This window comes from Polypterus senegalus, chromosome 4, assembly GCF_016835505.1.
Source record: "Polypterus senegalus isolate Bchr_013 chromosome 4, ASM1683550v1, whole genome shotgun sequence".
Taxonomy (NCBI): domain Eukaryota; kingdom Metazoa; phylum Chordata; class Cladistia; order Polypteriformes; family Polypteridae; genus Polypterus; species Polypterus senegalus.
Window position 1 is genome coordinate 167,587,346 of NC_053157.1, and position 27,588 is coordinate 167,614,933.

Sequence of the window (27,588 nt, forward strand, 5' to 3'; positions counted from 1 at the left end):
GTCTTCAGAGGTGGTGCAGTATCTTCAGCAGGTGCGTTGTTGTCTTCAGTGAAGAAGTACTAGGAGTAGGCAGTGGGTGTCTGGGTGCGCGGCTGAAGAACATCTTGATAGGCAGTTGCTGGCGCTGTCTTTTCATATGCGTGAGGAGGCTTTTGTAGGGTATTGCCATCTTTAATCATATCCAAGAGTTTCACCTTCTCCTGGATAGTAAGCATCTTCCTCTGGCGCTTAGCTTTATTGTCAGAAGGCTTAGAAAAAGCAGCACGTTTAGGAGCCATCGTAGGGCTTAAGATAAAAGTTCGCAGAAAGCGCATGCGTAGTGACGTAAGCGTGTATGAGAAAAAAATCGCGATAGAGTGAAGCCACGAAAGTCGAAGCGTGATATAGCGAGGGATCACTGTATGTATATATATGACAGCAACACTCATAACAGTGACAAAACAATTACATTGGACAATCATGTTACATTATTTTTAAAATGTTTCCTATTCTTTCTCATAACTTCTTTAACACACTACTTCTCCGCTGCGAAGTGCAGGTATTTTGCAAGTACAAGATATAACCAACAAGCATACTTAAGACTTATGTATTTTTGTTTTTAACACTAGAATTACCACAGCCTACGAGAAAACTCGTAAATCCGGCCCATCTTCAATCCGTTTGCACCTCTCCGTCAGCGTCTTTTGTCCTATAGATGTGCCGATTAAGACAAGCAGCAAGCAGCCGCCTACTCCATCCCCCCACCGTCGCAGAAAGTTCACATAATTCTCCCAGCTCATGCCTTGTTTGATTATTTTGGAGTGAGTGAACTGCTGGAGTTTTAGAGTGGAAATAATAGATTGTTATTTGGAACACATGCATTTCATGTGTGTTCCGTTTCTACAGTAATCTGTGTAAACAAATTGTTAAAACAGAAACTTTTTCATATTTTAATAATAAATGTTACAAAATGTAGGCATAAACTATAGAATGCATGAATCCTGAAGTCCAAAGATCAAATAAACACTTTCACAAAAGGTTCAAGGACGATACAACAGCATCCGTGGCGTAGCGGTAAGATTTGCCGACTTGTATTTAAGCGACCCGGGTTCGATCCTGACTGTCTCCTGTATTTGGTTTTTGCAGTAGTGAGCTGCTCTTATTGTTAATATTATACAGTACACACATACATTTGGTTTGCCTCTGTAACAGACCGTGTACATTTATAATACTGTACTTGTAAAAGTTACCTTTTTTTTCACTTTTATTCTCTCCATTGCGATCACCATACATACACCGCCCTAGGGATCTGACGCGGTTAGTTTTTATTTGAAACTGGGAATAACTGTAGATGCGAGTAGTGTTTTGAGGCAATGGAACTGGAAATTCTCTGATCTGGAGGGATAAAAGCTGATACACAAGCGCTGGTGAATCTGCCTTCTTTGTGTCTCACCGTCACGTTATTTTTTTTTATTCAGTTTTATTGAGTGTTCCTGCTGCACTGAATAAGCTCACTCCTTCCGTTGCACGACGTCGACGCAGTACGGAGAAAAAAAGAAAAAGACAAATATATGGGACATTGGGTATAAAATTAATCAGTAAACATCATCGCACTAACTAATGCAATATTATTTGAAAATGAACAGCATCACATCGGGTGTGAATTTACACTGGCGCTGTTACTTTGAGTCAGATCAGGAGAAGCGGGTTTATAGCATGATCATCATTGAGAGAATAAAACTGAAAAAAAGCTAACTTTTACAAGTACCATAAATTTATACCCATGTCCCATATATTTGTCTCTTTCTTTTTTTCTCCGTGCTGCAAGAACCGTCTTTCCTACATTTACCATGTGTGTACCTGTTGCAATGCGCACACTTTTTTTCTATGCTGTGGTTTCTATCACATTGAAAGGGCACTTGACACTGACTCAGTTTACTTTCCTGGGGAAGCGGCTGTCTTGGAACAGAAGCTTGTCGATGTTGCATCCTCCTTTTCTTTTTTCATCGCCTTTTCTAGTAAGATGCAACGACAAAGTTCCTCTGCAATATAAGCCATGAACACTCTTCTTTTCACAGTGGCCCCCCATGCATGCCTTGCACAGTACATGTGCGTTGATCCTGCTGCACTGAATAAGCTCACACCTTCTGGTGCACGATGTCGACACAGCATAGAGAAAAAAAAGAAAGAGACAAATATATGGGACATTGGGTATAAACTTATGGTACTTGTAAAAGTTAGCTTTTTTCAGTTTTATTCTCTCAATGACGATCACGCTCTAACACATGTTCTGACTAAGTAACAGTGCCAGCGTAAATTCACACCCAATCTGATGCTGTTTATTTTCAAATAATATTGCATTAGTGCGATGATGTTTTCTGATTGGTACTATTCAGGTCATAAAATGATTTCTTCAAAATGTCACATATATTGTCTCTTTCTTTCAGGTGTGTAATAGAAACTACAGCATAGAGAAAAGTGTGCACATTGCAACAGGTACACACATAGTAAATGTAGGAAAGACGGTTCTTGCAGCATGGAGAAAAAAAAAGAGACAGACAAATATATGAGACATTGGGTATAAATTTATGGTACTTGTAAAAGTTAGTTTTTTTCAGTTTTATTCTCTCAATGACGATCATGCTCTAACCCGCCACCCCCCACCTCGATCTGACTAAGTAACAGCGCCAGTGTAAATTCACACCCGATCTGACGCTGTTCGTTTTCAAATAGTATTGCATTAGTGCGATGATGTTTTCTGATTGGTACTATTCAGCCCATAAAATGATTTCTTCAAAATATCATATATACCTATGTCTATGGTTTTTTTGGACATCATACACTATAAGGTGTATACTAATTATGGGTGAGCAGTAACACTCAATAAAACTTAATAAAAAAAAAAAAATGAAGTGACGGTGAGATACGAAGAAGGCAGATTCACCAGCGTTTGTGTGTTAGCTGTTATCCCTCCAGATCAGAGAATGTCCAGTTCCATTGACTCAAAACACTACTCACATCTACAGCTATTCCCAGTTTCAAATAAATAGTAACAGCGTCAGATCCCTAGGGCGGTAGTATGTATCGTGAGTAAGAGAATAAAAGTGGAAAAAAAAAGGGTAACTTTTACAAGTACAGTACTATAAATGTACACAGTCTGCTACAGGCGCAAACCAAATTTATGTGTGTACTGTATAATATTAACAAAAAGAGCAGCTCACTACTGAAAACAGTAAATATACGAGGCAGTGGGGATCGAACCGTTGGCCTCATGATTACAAGTCAGCAAATCTTACCACTACGCAACGGAAGCAGTTGTATCATCCTTGAACCTTTTGTAACAGTGTTTATTTGATTTTTGGACTTCGGGCTTCACACATTCTATAGTTTATGCCTACATTTTGTAACATTTATTACTAACATATGAAAAAGTTTCTGTTTTAACAATGTGTTTACACAGATTACTGTAGAAACGGAACAAACATGAAATACATGTGTTCCAAATAACAATCTATTATTTCCACTCTAATACTCCAGCAGTTCACTCCCAGATAATCAAACAAGGCATGAGCTGGAAGAACTTAGTGAATGTTCTGCGACAGTAGGGGATGGAATAGCAGGCTGCTTGTCTTAATTGGCACGTTTACAGGACAAAAGATGCTGACGGAGAGGTGTGAACGGATTTAAGGTGGACCGGATTTATGTGTTTTCTCGTAGGCTCTGATAATTCCAGTGTTAAAGTGCATTTTCCAAGTGTTTGCCCAGTTCAGAAAATTGTCCAGGTCATCCTGAATTATTTTTTCTGCCTCACAAATGTCTGCCATCCCTCCAATTTCAGTTTCATCTATGAATTTGACAAGTTTACTAACAATACCAGAATCAGTGTCATTAATATAAATCAAAAAAAGTAATGGTCCAAAGACAGACCCCTAAGGAACTCTACTGATGACCTTGCTCCATGTGGAGAATTCACCGCTTAAATGTACTCTGTCTCCTGCTGGTTAACCAACTATAGATCCATTTTTGTAGGTTACCTCTGATGCCTACAGTTTCAGAATTAATCTTTGGGTGTGAGACAGTATCAAATGCTTTTTTTTAAAGGCAAGTTTAAATTTTGTTGTTTGTTTTTATTATCAACTATTCTGGCTGCTTCTTCAAAAAAATCTGAAAGATTGGTATGGCAGGGCCACCTTCTCATAAACCCCTGCTGGCAGCTATTTACAATATTTGATTAATTTAGGTGAGCTATTTACAATATTTTTTTCATTTAGGTGATTTTCTAATTTATTTCTCATTATAGCTTCCATAGTTTTGCATGGTAGAGAAGTAAGACTAATTGGTCTGTAATAACTAGGATCCATTTTGTCTCTCTTCTTGAATACTAGAGTCACATTTGCTACTTTCCAGCCCTCAGGTATTTACTTCTCCTTCCTGAGATGACTGTTGAAATATGCCAAATAAGGGTATATAGATGACATCTTTCATTTCTATCAATACAACTGGTAAGATCTCATCAGGTCCAGGGGTTTTGTCAATCTTCAACGTATTGAGCGCTTGAAGCACATTTGACACTTCTATTTTAAAATCTATGATCTCACTAGTTTGTTTTTGCTATTGCAATGCTTCTTCCTTTATAAATATTTGGGTAAAATATTTATTCAGTTCATTTGCTATTTCCTAACATTTTCAATGATTTTTAATTAGTATTAGTAATCGATTAGTATGTGCATAGTCAAGGAACTCTCAGTACATACTAAAAGTTTGATTGCTTCTTTAGCATGATCTATACTAATAAAAGGCAAAGCCCTCACTCACTCACTCACTCACTGACTCACTGACTCATCACTAATTCTCCAACTTCCCGTGTGGGTGGAAGGCTGAAATTTGGCAGGTTCATTCCTTACAGCTTCCTTACAAAAGTTGGGCAGGTTTTATATCGAAATTCTACGCGTAATGGTCATAACTGGAAGCAGTTTTCTCCATTTACTGTAATGGAGATGAGCTTCAACGCCGTGGGGGCGGAGCTTCGTGTGACATCATCACGCCTCCCACGTAATCACGCAGTACATAGAAAACCAGGAAGACCTAAAAAAAGCGCTGAAGAAAACATGCATTATATAATTGAGAAGGCAGCGAAACAATAAGAAGCGAGCGAGTGACATATACAACCATATTCATGAGTTCTGCTACTCGAAACAAAGCACGATGTAAACCTACACTTTAAATTAAGTTCATAGACAGGCTGCCGCTGGCGTTTGTAATTTAGTGCCTGCCCATATAAGGCCGTCCGTCAGCGGCAATCCAATAGCAAACTGCCACTAAATATTCACGGGTGAAGGACTGTGCTTATGGAGAGGAAGATGAGATGGTCAGGGTGGTGTTTGACACAAACTCAGCGAAACTGCGAGAGAAAGTTTTAAGTGCCAGGACTAAGGTAACATTAAATACAGCCATGGACATAGCACGAGATGGCACCAGCACAGCTGGGAACCTTCGATGCATGTACACCGAGTGGCTCACGTGAACTGACGCAGTGCACAGATAAAAGCAACAGTTCCAAAGAGCTGAACAAAACCGAATTACACAATTGAAAAGGCAGCAAAAATATGAAGCGTTGATACATACAAGCATATTCATAAATCCAAAACAAAGCACACGTTGGAAAAAGTCAATGTCCCGCTAAAGGAAGACAGTGTAAAAAAATCCCGTGCATGCAGTGTGTCAGGTCTCAGATAAAGAAGAAGACGAGCTGTTTATTGATGCAGTAAGAAACGAATCGATGAATGAAACCTGTCATCTTTACAACGATTGACAAACACGGAATGTAACTTGAACACAACACATCCTACAAATACGAACCTGATTGAAAGAAATAATGATAATCAAATCCTTGATGACAGCAACACTCAGTAACACTCACAAAACAAATACTGTATATTGACAGTCATGTTACGTTATTTTTAAAATGTTCCCTTTTCTTTTTCATAGCTTTTTTAACACACTACTTCTCCTGCGATACGCTGGTATATATATATATATATATATATATATATATATATATATATATACCCGATCTACATACTCGAATAATGGATACTTTATTCGCCATCAATGATTGTTTTGGTAAAGCCATACTCAGTGTATTCATTAGATGAACGGTAAAAAAGTAAGAGCGAGGAAGGATGACTTATTGAGGCATGCAGGCTGTAGTGCGTCAACTCTATCTGAATTGCGCGATCACATTTAAAAAATATATCTTTTCAAGTTCTATTTAGTCCATATGTGTCAAACTCAAGGGCCGCGAGATCATTTTATATACTGTATTATTGTTATTAAAGCCCGGGTATATGAAGCGCTGGTAACACAATAAACTACAGATCCCATAATGCAGCGCTTCAGCTGCCTTGCGAACACTTACCGAGTTAATCAAGTTATTGCGAAGCTAGCTCACACGATGCTGAAGAGAAAAGTTGATTCTGAAAATAGAGCCTTTAAAAACCGATGGGAGGCTGAGTATATGTTTACTAAACCCGTGTGTCTCATTTGTGGAGCTAATGTGGCTGTAATTACAGAATTTAATCTAAGACGGCACTATGAGACAAAACATCAGGTTAACCTGAATGCAATGCAGAAGATACAGAAAGCAGCATAATTAAATAAGAATCTGACACTTCAGCGGACGTTTTAACCCGTGCACAATCACAAAGTGATTTCAAGTGAAGCTGCTTTTATGGGAGACACAAATGCACCAGTGCACCTTGCCTCACTTTCCCTGTTGCCAAGTAATGTTAAACCAAGTCGTCACTACGGTGTTCCCAAATCGCACTTTGCTGATAAACTGAGCGCACTGCGCACTGAGTTTGCACGGCGCTTTGGTGACTTTGAAGAACAAAAAAAGTCCGTCTACATGCGGCTCGAACCTTGTGCATGTTTGGTAGCACATATCTGTGTGAGAAGCTCTTCTCAGTGATAAAGACTAACAAAACAGCACACAGAAGTCGCCTCACTGATGAGCACCTGCAATCCATCCTGAGAATCTCCACAACACAGAACCTCACACCAAACAGAAACGAACCTGTGGCCAAAAAGATGCCAGGCGTCCAGCTCTAAAATGACATATGAGCAAAGACAACTGAATGATTTGATTTGTTATTGCTGAAAGGAACACATTTTATTTATATTTCTAGGTTTTGTTATGCAGCATGTTCATATTTGAATTTGTATCATTTTGACAGGATATATTTTTATGGAGAGCAAAATCTTTTGGGATATTTAAAATCTAAGTTTATTTTTTATATAAAATTACATAAGAGTAAAGAAATGTGAATGTTTGTTCTTTTAACGTTTACTTTATTTCTAACTTGTATAATTTAGACAGGATAAATTTTTATGGAGAGCAAAATATTATAAGTTGTTTAAGGTTTGAGTTGATTTATTCACGAATAATATTCCTGTCTGTTTTTACCATTCCTACCAAAGATATTTCTGTCGACTAAATAAAAATTCCTTCTATTTAAAATTTAAATAGAACTTGAACAAATACGATAGTTCATAATATCCACGCAGACTTGCACGTAAGAGCGGGAGTTATCCGTTTTAACAAGCAGCGTATTGCACTGATAAGAAATAGCTGTGTGTGTATATATGTAGATATGTATGTATATGTATATATATGTTTATATATGTGTGTGTATGTATTTATGTGTGTGTGTATATGTATGTGTATATATGTAGATATATATGTATATATATGTGTATATGTATAGATATGTATATATATATATGTTTATGTGTGTTTGTGTAAATATATATATATATGACAACAACACTCATCACTCACAACAGTGACAAAACAATTACATTGACAATCATGTTACGTTATTTTCAAAATGTTTCCTTTTCTTTTTCATTGCTTCTTTAACACACTACTTCTCCGCTGCGAAGCGCGGGTATTTTGCTAGTATAATGAATAAACAAAGCATTTTTTCTTATATTCAGAGGACAAAAACAGAAATCTTATCAGTCTAAAGCAGTTTTACAAACAGCATTTTAGAGTAATACTCATTTTCCACCATACTGACACATTACAGCTCAAAACCAGCACTCCAAGATCATATCAAAAAGAAATAATTACTATAAATTTTTTCAGGTGGAGAAAATGTGGGACTATGTGATAGGACAATACATTCTCTACTTGACATTTTGTTTGAACAGTGACAATACAGGATTGCATTTGTGGAATGTTATGAAGGCCTTCTATTCTTTTCCCCCCATAAAAGTCTGAAACAGCAAAATTACGTACATCATATGCTATTTAAAATGTGTTGCCGTCATGCTACAGTTACATGGATTTCAATACAGTCATAACCCCAAATGGACCTGCAAGTTAGTATATGTCAGTCACAAAGTATTATGGTCATTATCTGGTGTTGGTCACGGGTACACATAGTTTAACTGCCAGTACAGACCAGCACAAATTGATCTTTGAGTCTTCGCGGACATGCCAGTACAGACCAGCACAAATTGATCTTTGAGTCTTCCCGGATATAACACTGGCTCTGTTAGGGAAGGCAGTGTGGGCCAAATGCATTGGGAGTAGCCCTGATCAAAACAAAACTTAAAGAGCCCCATAAGAGTCACAACATATATGAGACTCTGTAAAATAACAATAACAAAAAGGAAAGACTTATTGCCATTTACAAGGTGTTTCTGTCTTTTAGATGGAAGAAAATAGTGTGAGCCATCTTCATTGATCAGAAACAACAAAGATGTGCCGGCTGTGCGAAATATGACTTCAAAAACATGCTGCATGATATGGCCAAAAAAAGCCCTACTGGAACTCTATGAGAGCAATGATACTTTTATTTCACCTCAACTCTGTCAGCCATAAATCCTTGAATGATTGTATATGAAAAATGAGTTTTCTTAAAAAAACATTGTATCTAATTACTTTATGGTACTGTTTGTAGTTAATGAAAATAATAAACAGAAATTTTTACTCATATCTTTTTCTTCCACCTGCTCCCAATAGGGGTTGCCACAGCGGATCATCTTTTTCCATATCTTCCTATCCTCTGCATCTTGCTCTGTTACACCCAGCACCTGCAGGTCCTCTCTCACCACATCCATTAACCTCCTCTTAAGCTTTCCTCTTTTCCTTTTGCCTGGCAGCTCTATCCTTATCCCAATATACTCAGCATCTCTCCTCTGCACATGTCCAAACTAGCACAATCTCGGCTCTCTGACTTTGTCTCTCGACCGTCCAACCTGAGCTGACCCTCTAATGTACTCATTTCTAATCCTGTCCATCCTCGTCACACCCAATGCAAATCTTAGCATCTTTAACTCTGCTACCTCCAGCTTTTTCTCCTGCTTTCTGGTCAGTGTCATAATCTCCAGCCAATATAATACAGTTGGTCCCAAATATGTGAAACTAATTTTAGATAGAACAAACATGCTGAGAACATCTGGTATATAAAATTCAGAAAAGATTATTCTTAACTAACACTTTTGCCAATAAAAAAGTCTGTAAGACCTTTGCAGTTGAGCCAGGAGCCACATCATCAATAACATGTGCACAGATGTTGACTATCTTCAGGAGGTGAGAGAAGAGTTGTTCCACCATGGCAACTATACTTCTGTCTCCAAGTGCTGGCCATGATTCCTCCTGCTTGACAGCACCCAAATTAGCTTCCTCTTCAGATGCCCATGGATTCTTCAGATATTTAGGAGCTGCAGCTAAAATGATGCAAGCAAAATGTGTTGTATGTTAAAAATGAAATCTATTTTCATTCTTATGAAATAACCACTAAAAAAAAGTGAACTCATGAGAACAACCAATTATATCTTAAGAATTAGTTTTGACAAAAATTGCTTAAAGTTTCCACTGCATTAGCATGATTTAAACTGCTAGTCAAATGGCTCCATGTTTATTTTTAACTAAACAAATGTAACTTAGATATTACTAAAAAAAAAAATCTGGTCCCAGCTTTGCCGATGTTCTATATGAAAATCCAAAATATTGCCAGTCTATTAACTTACTCCTTTCATAAATTTGACTGCTTCTCTAGTATCTCTTCAATCTCTTTCATTCTTGCTAGAGCTACAAATAATTCATTCAATGAATTAGTACCCCATTGTCGTCTTGAAATAATGAGCCAAATAACTACGCAGAATATTCAAAGTGATTCAGGGCAACAGGGAGTATGACCACAACCCTTACTTTACACACACTACCATTTACTATACAAAGAGACAAAATAGTAGAACTGACTAAATACAGTACTTATACAATCGGAGCAGATTAAGTGATTTGTGTCAGTTAAAAAGTCAGCAATTGGGATCAATCTGGCAACTATGTGATAGGGAGTTCAATAATTCATCAGCCAGGTATAATGGCATAAGAGTATCTGCTTGCTGTATAATTGCTTTTTAATAATAATGAGTACCCTATCAATCCTCAACATTTCTGTAAACTTTCATTCTTTATAATTCCACTGCATAAGTTTTATGTAATATATCATTTTTTTTTACAGTTGATATATTTTTATATGCACAATTCAAATTCTATCTAGGACCTGCTAAACCAATTCACACATTTCTCAGACCCAGTATTAGAATTAATTTGTTTAGAAAGTGGATGAACAGATAAAACATCTCAATAAGCAGTGCAGACTGGTCAGAAATATTATAATAAAAATTACAACTGAAACAACCACATTCTGTACATTTCAGTGTATATTATCAGGAAACGATAACAAAAATTACAGTAACTGACAAGCATAAAAAATACTGAAGCACAAAGGACAGATTTTGGGCAGTTACACGTGTGGAGTTTACATGTTTTCGCCATACTTGCATGCATTCTTTGCCAAGTACTCCACCTCCAAAGACATGTTGTTTGAATAATTTACAGTATACACTTTGTCTTCAAATGAATAACTGTATTGCAGTCAATTGGAAAAAAGTGGATTGTGAAAAATAATCTCATTCCAAAGACTAACATAGCTTATTCTGTTTTGTAACATGTAGCTTTAAATAGAAAAAAGGAAAGACCCCGATATGTTCTTCCTGTATTAGTAAAATGAGCAAGTAAAGAGACAAATAAATTCTTTGACGGCCGCCTTTTTTGCAGAAATCAGGAAACTTTGTAATTTCAAAAAAATGATGTCAAGATTAACTGTCAATCTACATTAACCATCATGGCCAAAACAAAAAATACCACTGAGCACACAATACTGTACTACTATTGCCATGTAGTACGTTGTGAGCTTTGCAATTTGGAAAAACTTTCCCTTGTGCTAGTGCATAGTGTTCTTCCCCAGCACCATCTTTAATTTTAATAGCATTTTGTAACTTTTCTCTTTTGTTATAATCAATCTACTATACATTGTTATGGCCAATAAATGTATGCGTGTGCTGTTGGAATTGTCACAAAAATGTAATTTATTGAAAATTTACGAAAGGGTGATAGTGTTTTAAGTATTGCTTCAATTTACGCAGTAGGGAAAACACTGAACGATATAAAGTGCAATGCTGACAAAACTGAAAAATGTGTTGAAAACTGAAACCACTGATGGTAATGTTAATCTGTATTCTGTAAGTTTCTTTTCAAATTCTGCTATATTATGTTTTGTTAATATATTGTGATGTGCAGGCAGCTTGTGATGAGCTGTATGTGAACATAAAGGACGGAATAAATGCTGTAAGTGATGGGACTGGGTGAAGGGCTTCTGTTCTGTAAGGGGCGGACACGCCTCTTAGGAGAGTGGCAGGAGAATTTAGGAGAAAAAGGATGGTGTGGCATAAGGAAGTTTTAAGTAGAGAGTCAGGAGACAATAAGCAGGAGTGTTTGCGACATAGAGAAAAAAAAGAATATAAGTGGCAGGAGATAAACTGATTGGTAGGAAAAGCTTTCTTTTATTGTTTTGGAGGTGTGATCCGTAACCCAGATAACGGCATATAAGACAGTGCACCATCTTGTTATCCTTTTACATGAATGCACTGAGTAATCAAAAGTTTTCAAACAACTATTTTTACATACAAAATGAATTTTTTACATGTTTCACCAAGATCCATGGTTTCCTGTAAAAATTGCTTAAAATGTACAATATCTTACTAGGAGATTTTGTAAACAGTTAAAGATAGGTGAACATCCCTTTAATATGACTTAATAATACTTTCATAGAAAAATGACAGATATGGAAACTATAAAGTTTTTTTATCTAAGTACTGTATTCATTTGCCAAAAGTACATTTACTCACTTGAAGTCACCACTACAATAATTACATGTTACTACAGTTAATTATTAAATTATACAATACATTAAAATCCACTGATTGTCAGTAGCAAGATACAACAGAGTAAAAAGTATATTACGTTCACTTTCCTCCAGGGACTTGAATGAAATTTCCATTCAGAGCTAAAGTTACAGTAACAGACTTTACAATAAAGACATTCTAGGACATAAAATAAGATCATCTGGTGCTGGACCAAAGCTTTTAGAATCAGTAAACTGCAAAAATTATTTCAGCTCATATTATGACTAGAAACATTATAGTTTGCTGTACCTGCTAGCAAGTTTCCAACTAATGTAAGTGCATCTTGATGGGCAGACAAATCCAAAGGAAACCAAGCTGAGGACAGTAGTGACAAAATTATATTGGCCATTCCCACTGTGCAGTTTTTTTGAAGTTCATCACTGGAATTTGACTGAGACAAGCTTTACAAAGAAGGAAAAAGAAAATACAGTTAAAAGAAATGTATAAGCAAACACACATATCAAAAACATTTTCTTCAGAATATATACTGGACTAAATTTGAATGTTTTCTTATAGTATTCTAACAAAGAGCTGTGAAAGTTTTGCCAAGGCTTTGCAAACTTGGATCTTTCCTCTTTAAAAATTTTGTATAAATAATAAAAATGCACAGTCAGTATATTATTTACAGTATAAAGTGCTAAAACTATTCGAATTAGTTTCAGTATCTAGTCTAGTATAGGCCACCTTTCATAATACAGACACTAAATATTTGGAAATCACAAACAAGAAAAGGTTACCTTGGCAGATTATTATGCATGGCTACTTTTAGCATTTCTGTGTGTATCACTTATACAGTCAACAGCCAAAGAACAGATTGCATTTTAGATAGTATACATAGAACTGCTTTCGACTGATAAGTGCTGCAAGGACAGGTTTCAAGCACTCCAAAAGTAACCAGATTAAGTGCATTTAAAAAAGTTAAACAGCATATTTTTAATTAAGGAATGGCTAGTTGAAATAAGTTTGTCTGGACAAGGCACAACTTTACTGTAAGTTCAATATAACAAAAGCTTGCAGTCCTAATGTAATACAGCTTACACTCTGCCCCTAAAGGTGTTACTGTATATGCAAAACTATGACATCAAAAAAGATTTACCTTGACATCTCTTAATACAACAATATCAATTGTTTTCTGCTTTAGTCTTCAACTAAGTCTTCAAAATACAACATTAAACATTTACACATACAGCAGTAAAAGAAACAAAAAGCTAAACTGACTGCATGAAAAAAGCTTTCATACCTGAAAGATCTTCCTCTGGTCTTGAAAAAATTAGATCTGGAAGACATACCACGGGAGGAAGTGACATATCCGCAGTGCCATCCTATGCTCCATGTACAGATAGGAAATGCCGCCGAGAGTAGACTTAATGCTTCACAGCAGCCAAACTGTAAAAGAAAACGATACTTTATCTATAACAAACTATGGACATAACCTTCAGAAACTAGAGAATTTCTCAGAAAATCTAAAAAAAAAAAACCAACCTGAACACAAACAGTGCAGTTACATTTACAGCCATAAATGGAATATTTTTTATTTATTCATCTTTTAATTTTACAGTTTTGCTTATTCCACACACAAGACTTTTGGGTAGCCAAACAACATTTTAAAAAGCATCAGTTGCAGGGTAGAAGACACTTGTGGTGTGACAAGTCATTGCAGGGAGTGTTCACTCACATACCTATTATCATAGCATGTAAATACAAAGTGGGCAATAACAACCTAACATAAACATCATAAAAATGTGAAAGTGGAAACAGCCTTCTCTGAGGAAACTAGAGGGAAAAGCTGTAGGCTAAACAAGGACACTCACTTCAATGGGAACTAAATTCAAGATCTGACCACTAGCCATTAATGGCAGTGCTACTGTCTTTCCCATATCATTTATTTTTTCATGAATGAATGCTTAAATATAAAATAATCTTTTTAAATAACTAATTAAAATCATTTGCATATTAACTTACATAAAAACATTACCACACACCATTTAAGATTTGCCTTCCATCCTAGGCATAATGTCATACAACAAACATACTGGACACTAGAATTCTTTGTAATAATGTATTCCTAAAATTAAAAAGCACAAAAACCAAGACAGATCACAAGTGAATTAAATCACTGCCTCTGCTCTCCTCAAATGTAACACGTGAGTGTGAATGCTAAAGATTAAAAAGCAAAAACGATAATGTCAATAGAACTTTGAGATTAACCACCTTTAAATTACACACATTTTGTAAAAACAATTAAGGGAAGATATAAAGAAAATACCAAAAAGAAAACATAAATAAATATTACTTACAGTGAGAGCCTTTGACTTTGAGGATGTCAATGAATGAGACACAGCAGTGATCACTCGGGATAAATTATTCTCAATAGTAATGTCAGAAGTGTTCTGGCACGTATTATATCCTCTGTATGTCCTACATAAGATTACAGATTCATTAAAGCAGCAATCAAAAGTCATGTATAATGTTTAAATCTTAGTATTAATTTCATGAAAATGATGCCCATTTTTCATTCCAATCTACTTTTTCTGAACTGCACTTAAGTGAAATAAATTTAAATCTTTAAAACACATTATAACAAGCAATCTGAAAAATCTAAATAAACAGATATGTTTAACTAATCCACTTACTTTTATTATTCTTCTTAATACTCCCTGAGACTTACGTTTTTTTTCATTGTCCCTGACATCCTTAAATTTTTCTAACATATGGCAAGAAGCTCGTAGCTCCTTACCACTGCACTAACAACCCACTTTTGTTTTGCAAATATGGAAATAAGCAGAACGCAGCCTGTACCCACCCCCCCCATTCAGTCAGATGATGCAACCTCAAGGTCACAGGTTCGAATCTTGTGTGAAGCTGCTATTATTATTATTATTACATAATAAAAACATCCATTTGATATGAGTCTGTAACATGCTGTGTAAAGGTATGGCACTTATAAAAAATTTTTTTTCCCACTTTTATCCTCTCAGTCACAATCACGATACATACTACCGGATCTGATGCTGTTACTTTTTATCTGAAACTGGGAATAACTGTAGATGTGAGTTGTGTTTTGAGACAATCGACCTGGAAATTCTCTGATCTAGATGGATAAAATCTGACGCAGAAATGCTAGTGAATCTGCCTTATTCATAATTCGTTGTCACTTGATTTTGCAGATAAAAGCAGACACACAAACGCAGCTCAGTCATTTCTTCTTGGTGTCATGTTGAGCAAACAGACTCCGAAATGTCTGTGGTGGATGTTACTTTTCCTCATACACAAGCACAGACATTCACATCAACATGTCATTTGAAAATTTTTTTTACTCAATTTTATTCATGAATCCAAAAATAAAACTGAAGAAATAAAACTTTCTAATGACATGTTGATGTGACAACCAGTTGAAAATGAAACGCGCAAATACGCATGTTTGCAAACGTCTTTTACTTTGTACTGACAGATAGTTGAGCTTCAGCAACATGTCAACTGAGTAATTCTTTTCTTTGGATAACAAAACCATACTTGTTTTATTACACCTTTTGTGAAAGTGTTTCTTGGATATTTGCGCTTCATTCTTCACATATACTACAATTCACATCAAAGTTATGTTGTTATTACTATAACATGAAAACTTTCTGTTTTAGCCATGTGTTCAGCATTTCTCACCTCGTATTTCCTCTGTCATTCTATATTTACACAGATCGCTGTAGACACGGAACACACATGAAATGTATATATTTCGTATCACGGTATTTCATTACTTATATAATTCCATACAAGCACATCACCAGACAAACACATCAACTCAGACTTCAGCTGTGAGGATTGCAGCAGGGTGATGCCTTCATCTGACTGAATGGATGGTGGTCGGAGGGTGTAGCAGCTGCGTTCTGCTAATCCATACATTTGCAAAACAAAAGGGGGCTATTAGCGCAGTGATAAGGAGTTGCGAGCTTCTTGGCATATGTCAGGAAGGGGGTGAAGGACAACGAAAAAATTTGTAAGCTTCAGGGATTCTAGTTCTAAATTGCTTTCAGTTTCATCATAATAAGGTTATCAATCACAATCATGTATTACCTTGGTACATCCATCTACATACATACCTACTACAAATATTAAACTGGGGAACCTGAGTGCACTAGAGTTGTGACAGTGGTAATGGCACAACAATTAGAACAGATACCTTGTAATGGTGCTAACAGTGAATTGGGAAGGAGGCTGAGTCTCATGCATTAGCAACTGCAGGTAGACACTACTTTGGTCTCTGGCAATAGCGACCACAGGATCAGCTTGGCTTTGGTCACACTCATAAAAGAGCCTGGATACAAGTCTGGTAAAGGAGGCAAAAATAGGGTAGGGTTTATTTAAAAAAAAAAAAAAGAAACTGAACTGAAGCTGTCAAATCTTTAGACAAAGCTTATTTTTATTAGTCTTAAATGTTTATTCAAAAGTCCAATCGACACTTAATAGCCAAGTAAGTGAAAGATTTTGCAGATAAATTAATGGGATCCAAAAAAAAAAAAAAATTGTCCCAAGTATCAAAAGGAACAAACATCTATAATCTTCTAGCACAAAAACAATTTGCTTAAATTTCCTTATATTGTTTGGCTTTTGATAAAATGCTTAGGATGCCTTACTACACTTTACATAGTGTATTAAATCCAAACATGCATGTAAATGAACACAATAAACATATACATATATTACATGGATCCCACTCTTGACAAAGTAGACTACTAAGCAGCTTTTTCTCTTGACTATACTTTTTATCTCAGCAATGTCTTTTTACCTTGTCACTGTACTTGCTGCCACATGTCGAACTCTGGCATCATCATCACCAAGTAAATAGATGACAACATCATTCAGTACTCGATCCTGAAGATTTAGTAACTTTTTTGAAAAAGAAAAAAATTGTTACAATCAAACAAAGTATTACACACAAATCAAACAGATAATACACAAAAAGGAAAAATACTTTGTTTAATGAGGTTATGAAGAATATTTATTTCAAACAAATTTATATTGAAAGAAATTAACTGTAAACTAGGATCCAAACAACTGAAACATAGGTCCAAACAAAGTGCAAAATTTATTTTGTGACAGATGTAGTGCATATTGGCAATGTTCTAAAAAGGCCTACTTGACTGGCCAGTATTACACTGATTTGCGGTGGAGTCTGTGGCAGTAATTCAAGGAAGAAAAGCAAGGAATGTCGTTGAACGTACATCTTCTGCTTCATGACAGTGATCCTCTAATCACACTGCTGAAAAAAGCAGTGATAGGAGGACAACTTCAAAACATAAAAAGAAAATGGCAAGGGACATTGAAGGTCCAGAAATTAAAAATGGGATCAGTTGCATTATGCTTTTCTATTATTTTAACTTATAATACATATAAAAACTGTGATTTAAGCAATATAATTAGCTACTCAATACACTGTAAATTATCACTGAACCAAGGTCTTTCTTATTCACTTAGTACATTGTGTGTATGTGTGTACATTTGTGTGTGTGTGTGTGTGTGTGTGTGTGCGTGCAAAGAACATATAATCTAGTTTTTCATGTGCCAATTTCTTCCACTCGCATACTGTCAAAGCTTATATTTCATATAAATGTTTTTTTTCAATACATTACTATTGTCAATCAACTGACAAATGAAAAAAATAATCAATACTAAAAAGAATTAAAATGAGCAAAAGCATGAACTCCCTCCTCACCAAATCACCCCTACTTTTAAAGAGGACATCAAATGTCACAGGAAAAGAGAGGCCTGGGCAAATCTAGACAGGGGAGTGGGTAAATACATGGTAGTAGTATAAGAATAAATTAACAAAGACAGGATCAGATATTAAAATAAGGATTGTAAAGCACATCCAGAATATGTGCAAATCATGCCCGGGGTATTTAACAGGCACAGATGGTAGTTATAATCTGTACCCAGTCTCATGGCATAACACTCACCAGAAGTAAGGTATAAACGGTGTATATATTTTAGCCTTTCACGCATAAGTTGTGAAGCAGAAAACAAGAAGACATAAACTTAACACTGTTATCTGAAAACATATTCTGATGACTTTATGAATAGAAACTGTATTTATTTATACATTCAGTTCACTAAACACAGACTTCAGAGTCACTGAATAAAAGCCTATATGCCTAACATGTAAATGATACAAGCCAGACACTAACACCATGAAGTCTTTACCCATTTATTTTGCCTAAATGGAATAATATCAGTCATCTTCCTTAATAAATAAATGACCAAGTATAATATTTTTGTCTCATTTGTTTAACTGGTTTCTCTTTATCTACTTTTTGGACTTGAGTGAAAAATCTGATGATGTTTTAGGTCATATTTATGCAGAAATATAGAAAATTCTAAAGAGTTCACAAACTTTCAAGCACCACTGTACATACACACACACTCACACATTATAAGCTACTGTAAAAGACAATAACATGAAGCTGATCTACAGCTTAATCAAATTAAACGTCAAAAACCAAGCAAAAGTTATATAAAACCAAACGAAGATCAGGTTGTATCGAAAAAATGTGAAGAAAAGTTTACCAGTTATGAGTACTATATTACTGGTGTCAAAGAATCCACATATATGACTTTATTAATTAAAATATTTATTAAAAGCACATTAACTAGGCAATAATAATATGTAACACTGTCAAAAGTTTAGTAGATGTTTAATTAGCAGTGCAGGATAAATATATTTTTCATACACCTTGCCCATGCTTTCAAAGTTACTTCAGACTATAATATCTAACAGATGTCAATTATAACAAATACTAGTAGAATCAGAAAACATTGTCTCCTACCCCAGTGTAGTGATGATCACCCTTGTGCAAGTGTTCAGTTTTCTTCTCCAGGAAACTCACTAATCTAAAAGTAAGTACATATATAGAGCATTAATGCTGCCTGCCAATATAAAATTCAATAATTCACTTTTCCCAAAACTTGTGAAATTTAACAATATAATATTTACAAATATAAAACGGACTAATGGGAGTATCCACGTAGCATCTTTCAACTCACTTACTGCATGTCAAATCACTTGGGGCTCAAAGGTCAAAAGGTAAGAACCAACTTTGGAAAAAGTGCCAGTTGCAGCGCACATTTGTGCATTTTATAAAGCAGCATCAAATTTGCTTAGAGGGAATGTAAGCCTATATATCTATACTTGGAATAAGGGATGAGACAGACAAATCTACAAAAATACAGTAGGACTATACTGACTGAGCCGCATTTCAAACCCTACCTATTAGAAATATAAGCCTTCTGAATTAATCACTGTACCAAAATACCTTTTAGTTTTGCTTCTATATTGTACCACATTAACTTAAATAAAATTCAGAAGGTATATATTTTTTCTTTTTATAGAATGTCAACTTGCCCCAAAGTTTCTCATTTAATCCATGACCACCATTCTGTGTGTTAAAAAGGTGTCTAAACAGTCTAGCCATCTAATGTCACCCATGTCTGTGCATTTTAGCAAGTGTGAGGGAAGCGTGAGATTAAGTTAAAGTTCCAAAAATGAAACGCTGAAACAAAAAGCTTTCAAAATCAAGAAAACCCAGAAAATCCCTAAACAAGCAGGCTATAATTCAGACTCTGATGTGTTATATGTTTGTCTCATGGGTCTTGTAATCTTTCTGAAAAATCCAATAATTAACTGATTAACTAAAGCAAATCTTCAACAATTTACTTCCAAGTATAAAGCTATTTTGAAATAGAAAAATGGAAGAAAATACCTTAAGATTTACATTACTTATTAAATATGGAGTTTGATGTGATCTGCTACAAAACATCTATCTGCATGCTATAGTACCTTCATAACACAGTATTATGACTGCTAAATGAAATGTGAAGGAAAAGAAAAAAAAATTTATTCCTACTGCTTTAACCATATGGTGCATTAAAAAAAATAGTTTCTGTGGCCAACTTATGTTGTATTGAATAACAATAAATGTATTTGTGAGAGATGACTTCCACATCACACTTTTGGGTGAACACTAAATACAATCTTGTTCTTAAACAGATATTCCTACAATGGATCTATTACTAGATTCTTCCTGCCAATATTAAAGCCACAAGAAAAGTAATTCAATACATAATTTATGTCAAGAGCACTGTTGTTATCAGTTCAAATGGTTCTTAAACAAGTGAGCCCTGCAGTAAAACTCTCCTTTATGTACAGGAAATAACCTTCTGTAAATCTGTCTGTGCAGGTGAACCTATGAAAATGTGCTCCATTTTATGAGTTAAAACATGGGACTATTAAAAGATAATCAGGTGTTTTGGATGCATAAGCAAATTAAATGTTCCAGTTATGACTGGACATGGTTAATACCCAAATTAATTTGACTTGTTTCTACTTATGTTGAAAATATGTAGAGTAAAAACACAATTTTTTGCTGCACATGAAATTAAAGTGAATTATCTACAAGAAAAGAATAGAAAAAACTACATTTCAATTATAAAATGTCACAATTATTAGGCATTTCAACACAAATGAATTAGAATTAAAGCAATACTACATTGCATTACAAATTTTCATGCAAGGTCAGCAAATTGCCAAGTAAAAAAGCTCTAAGAACATGAATTATCCAAGAAAACATTTTAAGCCTAACAATACTTTTTCACACTTTTTGACAATTCTAGAGTAGCAGTGTTCTAAGCAACAGGAAGAAATCAGATTAAACAACCCACCTATATATTATACATCAAAAATGAATTTTTAGGATTAGTTAAAAAAAAATCTAACCTAAAATCCATTTCTGCAAAGGTTTCTAACAGTTCTGTCCTCACCAACCAGTACGAACTGTTCCTCAGGGACAAAAGGTCAACTATTAACAGGAGGCCAAGTTCACTGAAGCAGCTATTGCATAGAGCCATAATACAGTGCTGAAATACAAAACAGATTGCAGAGAAATTTTTAAAAAATGAGAATATAAACGAGGAGTTGGAAAAATAATGCTTGCACTTTATTTTCAAAGAAGAATATTTAAGTACACAGTATTTCTTAATTCAAGGTACTGTACTTTTACATGTGATGGGGGAAAAGTCTGATTCTACATCATACAAGTTGAACTAATACTTTAAGAGTTCAGAGGGGTCTTGTGTTTTGAAGGGTACTTTGACTCTATAAAAGGTAGTTTAACACTGGTGATTTCACAGTATAACCCTAACTCATTTACACACCAACACTTACCATGAGCTAATATTAAAGTTACTAAACAACTTAACATACATTGCCATTAGGGATGCGTGCTGAAGACCACACCAGAATAAATTCCACACAGACTTGGGAAGAACAAAAGAAATGATGCAACACAGTATGTAGATTTATCATTACATAATAATTGTACAAACTCTACAATTGTCAGATGTGTAGTATATTGTAAAACATAATACATTAAATAATGTAAAAGCAAGGAAATATTTAAAACTATGAGAAAACATCTAGATAATACCAACCAAAATAGCTGTGCATAAAGTGCAGATAAAGGAACATTCATTATAAATATAAAATACCAACAAGAGGTTTTTGTTAATGCAACATTTTCATTTTCCATGCAAAACAGCTAATAATAATATCTAAACTTTTTAATACCAATAATGCAAATTAAAATGACCTAATTATGCTGTAGTTGATGAATGTTTGGGTGGGATGGTGGCACAGTGGGTAGCGCTGCTGCCTCACAGTTAGGAGACCCGGGTTTGCTTCCCAGGTCCTCCCTGCATGGAGTTTTCATGTTCTCCCAGGGTCTGCGTGGGTTTCCTCTGGGTGCTCCGGTTTCCTCCCACAGTCCAAAGACATGCCGGTTAGGTGCATTGGCGATCCTAAATTGTCCCTAGTGTGTGCTTGGTGTGTGGGTGTGTGTGTGCCCTGTAGGGGACTGGCGCCCTGCCCGGGGTTTGTTTCCTGCCTTGTGCCCTGTGTTGGCTGGGATTGGCTCCAGCAGACCCCCGTGACCCTATAGTAAGGATATAGCGGGATGGATGATGAATGTTTGCAATTTTTTACTGCATCATTAAAAAAGTCATAATAATACTAAAAGCTGTGCAGGAAAGTGTAACCAGGTATATCTGGCCTAAATGGCATGCCATTAGACCTCAAAATTACAAACGGTTTTGATAAAAGATATCCCTTCAGAATTACTGCTGCCTAACAGTGAAGCATATAGGCAAAGTTCACAAATAAAAGGGAAGAGGAACTGAATTCAAGGTAAAGAATGCAAAGCAACAATTCACATTAAAGACTGCAGGGGTAAAGTAAATAATAAATGTAAGAATTTTGCTCATTATTCGAGCTTAATGGAATAAATGGAAGCATTTCAAAAGTACATTATTGTTATCTACTTTACAGATCTCTTTAACCAAATCAATTTTCACCTTATTCTGTAATCAATTTAGAATTAATTCCTTTTCAGGAAATGTCATATTTAGATTAAACATCATGTGCCATATACCAATTAGTATAGTGAATCAAGACTTATTTTAAAATGAGTTCATCAAGAACATGGGGACACAGTTGGAAACCTGTTAAGAGTAAATTTCCCACAAACATTAGGACTTTTTTTTTTTAACAAATAACCATAGACATTTGGAATAAGCTACTAAGTAGTATGACAGACAGCAAGACTTTAAGGATTTCAAAACTAGACGATGTTTTTTCAGATGAATTAAGTGGATAGGACAGGCAAGCTTTGTTGGGCTGAATGGCCTGTTCTCGTCTAGATTGTTCCAATGTTCTAAGTTTGAACTCTGTCACCCCGTGTTGTTTGCTAAACCACCTAACTCAGTATCACTTGAAATTTAAACTATTTCTGTGCTGCTCATTTATGCACTCCTAATTCCTATGACCCTGTGTTTTGTTGATTAGCTCCTCTTAAACTACAGGACTCTAGGGTAAACAATAATGGTTTTACATTTTTTTTAAACCTTTGACAAAAATTTATCATCTACAATATAATCAGTCTAATTATTTTTTTAACATGAATCGCACAATCAGGGAAGTTACTCTCCTTTTCAATGGTGAAATATAAGAATTGTGTGCCATGTCATTTTTTGTACTTTTTCTTTCATCCAAACCTTTCTTAAAATATTTCAACCTCTCCTTAATTTGTTAAGACAAAATCACGTAACTTTATAAATAAGCCTGATGCATATTTATTTAAATTTACAGAAATTAAATTTGACTGATTATTGTGTATAATTGGTACTCAGTGTTTTTGTCATAAATTTAAAAAAATGCTTCTAACTTTTATCTGTACTGAGGCTATATGATAATGCAGGTTATGGTGTTGGAACAAAGAATGTGTGCACTGGGAAAACTACTCAAAACAATAATTCTGGGAAGCACTCATAATCGAACCAGCAACCTCTTGATTATGAGTCAGCAGTTCTTACCACTGCACCACCCAAGTGGTCATGTCAGTCTTATCCTAACACGATTTCTTTTTCTTTGGTTATATTCTTGAATAAAAAAGCACTTATTTTGTTATACGTTTACCTTTTGTGAAAGTGTTTATTTGATATTTGGACTGCAGGCTTAACACATTATACACTTCATGTCAAAATTTTGTCATTAGTACTATAACATGAAAAACGTTTCTGTTTTAGGTATGTGTTCAACATTTCTTGCCTCTCATTTCCTGTCATCCTAAACACGAAACACACATGAAATGCATGTGTTCCAAATAACGATATAAGGTGAGACACAAAAATAACTGCAATGGGCTTGGGGCTTTCCTGGAAAACCGCCTGGAGGTCGGCTGGACGGGAATCATTCTCTTTTGGCTGCTCCCGTTAGGGGTTGCCACAGTGGATCATCTTCTTCCATATCTTTCTGTCCTCTGCATCTTGTTCTGTTACACTCATCACCTGCATGTCCTCTCTCACCACATCCATTAACCTTCTCTTAGGCCCAACTCTATCCTTAGCATTCTTCTCCCAATATACTCAGCATCTCTCCTCTGCACATGTCCAAACCAACACAATCTCACCTCTCTGACTTTGTCTCCCCAACCATCCAACTTGAGCTGACCCTCTAATGTATTGATTTCTAATCCTATCCATTCCCGTCACATCCAATGCAAATCTTAGCATCTTTAACTCTGTCACCTCCAGCTCTGTCTCCTGCTTTCTAGTCAGTGCCACAGTCTCCAACCCATATAACATAGCTGGTCTCACTAGCATACTGTAGACCTTCCCTTTCACTCTTGCTGATACCGGTCTGTCACAAATTACTCCTGACACTCTTCTCCACCCATTCCACCCTGCCTGCACTCTCTTTTTCACCTCTCTTCCACAATCCTCATTACTGTTGATCCCAAGAATTTAAACTCATCCAACTTCACCAACTCTACTCCCTGCATCCTCACCATTCCACTGACCTCCCTCTCATTTACACACATGTATTCTGTCTTGTTCCTACTGACCTTCATTCCTCTCCTCTCTACAGCATATCTCCACCTCTCCAGGGTCTCCTCAACCTGCTCCCTACTATTGCTACAGATCAAGTCATCAGCAAACATCATAGTCCACAGGGACTCCTGTCTAATCTCATCTGTCAATCTGTCCATCATCACTGCAAATAAGAAAGGGCTCAGAGCTTATCGCTGATGCAATCCCACCTCCAACTTGAATGCATCTGTCACTCATACCGCAGACCTCACCACTGTAACACTTCCCTCGTACATATCCTGTACAACTCTTACATACTTTTCTGCCACTCCCAACTTCCTTATACAATACCACAACTCCTCTCGAGGCACACTGTCATATGCTTTCTCCAGGTCCACAACGACACAATGCAACTCTTTCTGGCCTTCTCTATACTTCATCAACATCCTCAGAGCAAATATTGCATCTGCTGTGCTCCTTCTTGGCATGAAACCATACTACTGCTCACTAATCATTACCTCACTTCTTAACCTAGCTTCCACTACTCTTTCCCATAACGTCATGCTGAGGCTCATCAATTTTATTCCCTTGTAGTTACTGCAGTCCTGCACAGCCCCCATTCTTAAATATCGGCACCAGTACACTACTCCACTCCTCAGGCATCCTCTCACTTTCCAAGATTCCATTAAACAATCTGGTTAAAAATCCCACTGCCATCTCTCCTAAACACCCCCAGGCCTCCAGGTAGGTATGTCATCTGGACCAATGGCCTTTCCATTTTCCATCCTCTTCATAGCTGTCCTTACTTGCTCCTTGCTAATCCGTTGCACTTCCTGATTCACTATCTCCACATCATCCAACCTCTTCTCTCTCTTGCTCTCTTAGTTCATCAGCATCTGAAGGTACTCTTTCCATCTGCTCAACACACTCTCCTCACTTGTGAGTACGTTTCCATCTTTATCACCCTAACCTGCTGCAGATCTTCCCAGCTCAGTCCCTCTGTCTAACCAATCGGTACAGGTCCTTTTCTCCCTCCTTAGTGTCCAATCTCTAATAAAACTCAACATACGCCTTTTATTTAGTTTTTGCCAACTCTCTCTTCACCTTGCGCCTTATCTCCTTGTACTCTTGTCTACTTCCTGCATCCCTCTAACTATCCCACTTCTTTGCCATCCTCTTCCTCTGTATACTCTCCTGTATTTCCTCATTCCACCACCAGGTTTCCTTTTCCTCCTTCCTCTTTCCAGATGTCACACCAAGCACTCTTCTTGCTGTCACCCTTATTACATCTGCTGTAGTTTCCCAGCTGTCTGGTAACTCTTCACTGACACCAAGTGTCTGTCTCACCTTCTCCCTAAACTCAACCTTGCAGTCTTCCTTTTTCAACTTCCATTTTTTGATCCTTGGCTCTGCCCTCACTCTCTTCCTCTTCTTGATCTCTAACGTCATCCTACAGACCACCATCCTATGCTGCTTAACTACACTTTCCCCTGCCACCACTTTGCAGTCTTCAATCTCCTTCAGATCAACTCTTCTGCATAGGATGTAATCTACCTGTGTGCATCTTCCTCCACTCTTGTAAGTAACCCTATGTTCCTCCCTCTTCTTAAAATACGTATTCACCACAGCCATGTCCATCCTTTTGGCAAAATCCACTATCCTCTGACCTTCCTCATTCCTCTCCTTGACACCATACCCACCCATCACCTCCTCGTCTCCACTGTTCCCTTCACCAACATGCCTATTGAAATCCGCTCCAATCACCACTTTCTGTCCCTTGGGTACACTGTTCATCACTTCATCCAACTCACTCCAAAAATCTTCTTTCTCACCCGCTACACACCCAATGTGCAGTGCATATGCACTAACAACATTCACCATCACACCTCCCATTTCCAGTTTCATAATCATTACTCTGCCTGACACTCTTTTCACCTCCAAAACACTCTTGACATACTGTTTCTTCAGAATAACTCCTACTCCATTTCTCCTCCCATCCACACAATGATAGAACAATTTGAATCCACCTCCAATCCACCTGGCCTTACTCCCCTTCCATTTAGTCTCTTTCACGCACAATATATAGTATCAACCTTCCTTCTCTCCATCATATCTGCTAACTCTCTCCCCTTACCAGTCATACTGCCAACATTCAAAGTTCCTAACCTCAGTTCCACTCTCTTTACTTTCCTCCTCTCCTCCTGCTTCCGGACATGTCTCCCCCCTCTTCTTTAGCCAACAGTGGCCCAATATCTGCCAGCACCCTGTTGGCTAACAGTACTGGTGGCGGTTGTTGTTAACCCAGAGCTTGACCAATCCGGTATGTAAATTTGTACTGTTGTCCGCATATTGATTTGGCAAAATTTTACACCAGATGCCCTTCCTGACGTAACCCTCCCCATTTATCTGGGCCTGGGACCGGCATGAAGAAACACACTGGTTTGTACATCCCCTGTGGCTGGGTTCGTCAGCCGGACGTGAATCATAGAACTATATCCCCCCCCATACTTCCCTTCTAAAACTGGAAACAGGCTAGGTATATCCTGTGAAAAGACACAGTCAGTACTTGCACAACAATCGCTACACAAGTTGCCGCAATAATGTTGGGTGGGAAAAAAATTAAATAAAATAAAAAATCGAATAGCAAATCAACATCAAATTTCTCAAAATTTTTCTCTTTTTCCGTAAAGCACTTTTTGACTAACAAAGACATTCATGTCCTTGATCATCCTCCCGATTTAGCTCCCTGCCAATTTTACTTGTTTTACTTGTCCCCGGACCTGAAGGAAACACATTTTTCTTCAATAGATGAAGTGAAGACAAAAAACGGTAAGCCTGTTGAAGAGCCTCAAGCAAGAAGACTGCCAGAACTGTTTCAAT

The 27,588-nt window shown here is 36.5% G+C and overlaps 1 protein-coding gene across 4 annotated transcripts in view; it reads right to left on the reverse strand.

Moving 5' to 3' along the window:
• The window catches only part of htt (huntingtin), a 240,301-nt gene that overhangs the window by 135,436 nt on the left and 77,277 nt on the right, over positions 1-27,588 (reverse strand). For all 4 annotated transcript variants that reach the window (XM_039751643.1, XM_039751641.1, XM_039751642.1 and 1 more), the window contains 8 exons: positions 21,065-21,204; positions 19,119-19,182; positions 17,081-17,181; positions 16,475-16,621; positions 14,598-14,718; positions 13,541-13,686; positions 12,550-12,701; positions 9,515-9,717 (listed from right to left, as the gene is read on the reverse strand). In XM_039751643.1, coding sequence (XP_039607577.1) covers positions 9,515-9,717; positions 12,550-12,701; positions 13,541-13,686; positions 14,598-14,718; positions 16,475-16,621; positions 17,081-17,181; positions 19,119-19,182; positions 21,065-21,204 — 1,074 coding nt within the window. The remainder of the gene's footprint in view (positions 1-9,514; positions 9,718-12,549; positions 12,702-13,540; positions 13,687-14,597; positions 14,719-16,474; positions 16,622-17,080; positions 17,182-19,118; positions 19,183-21,064; positions 21,205-27,588) is intronic.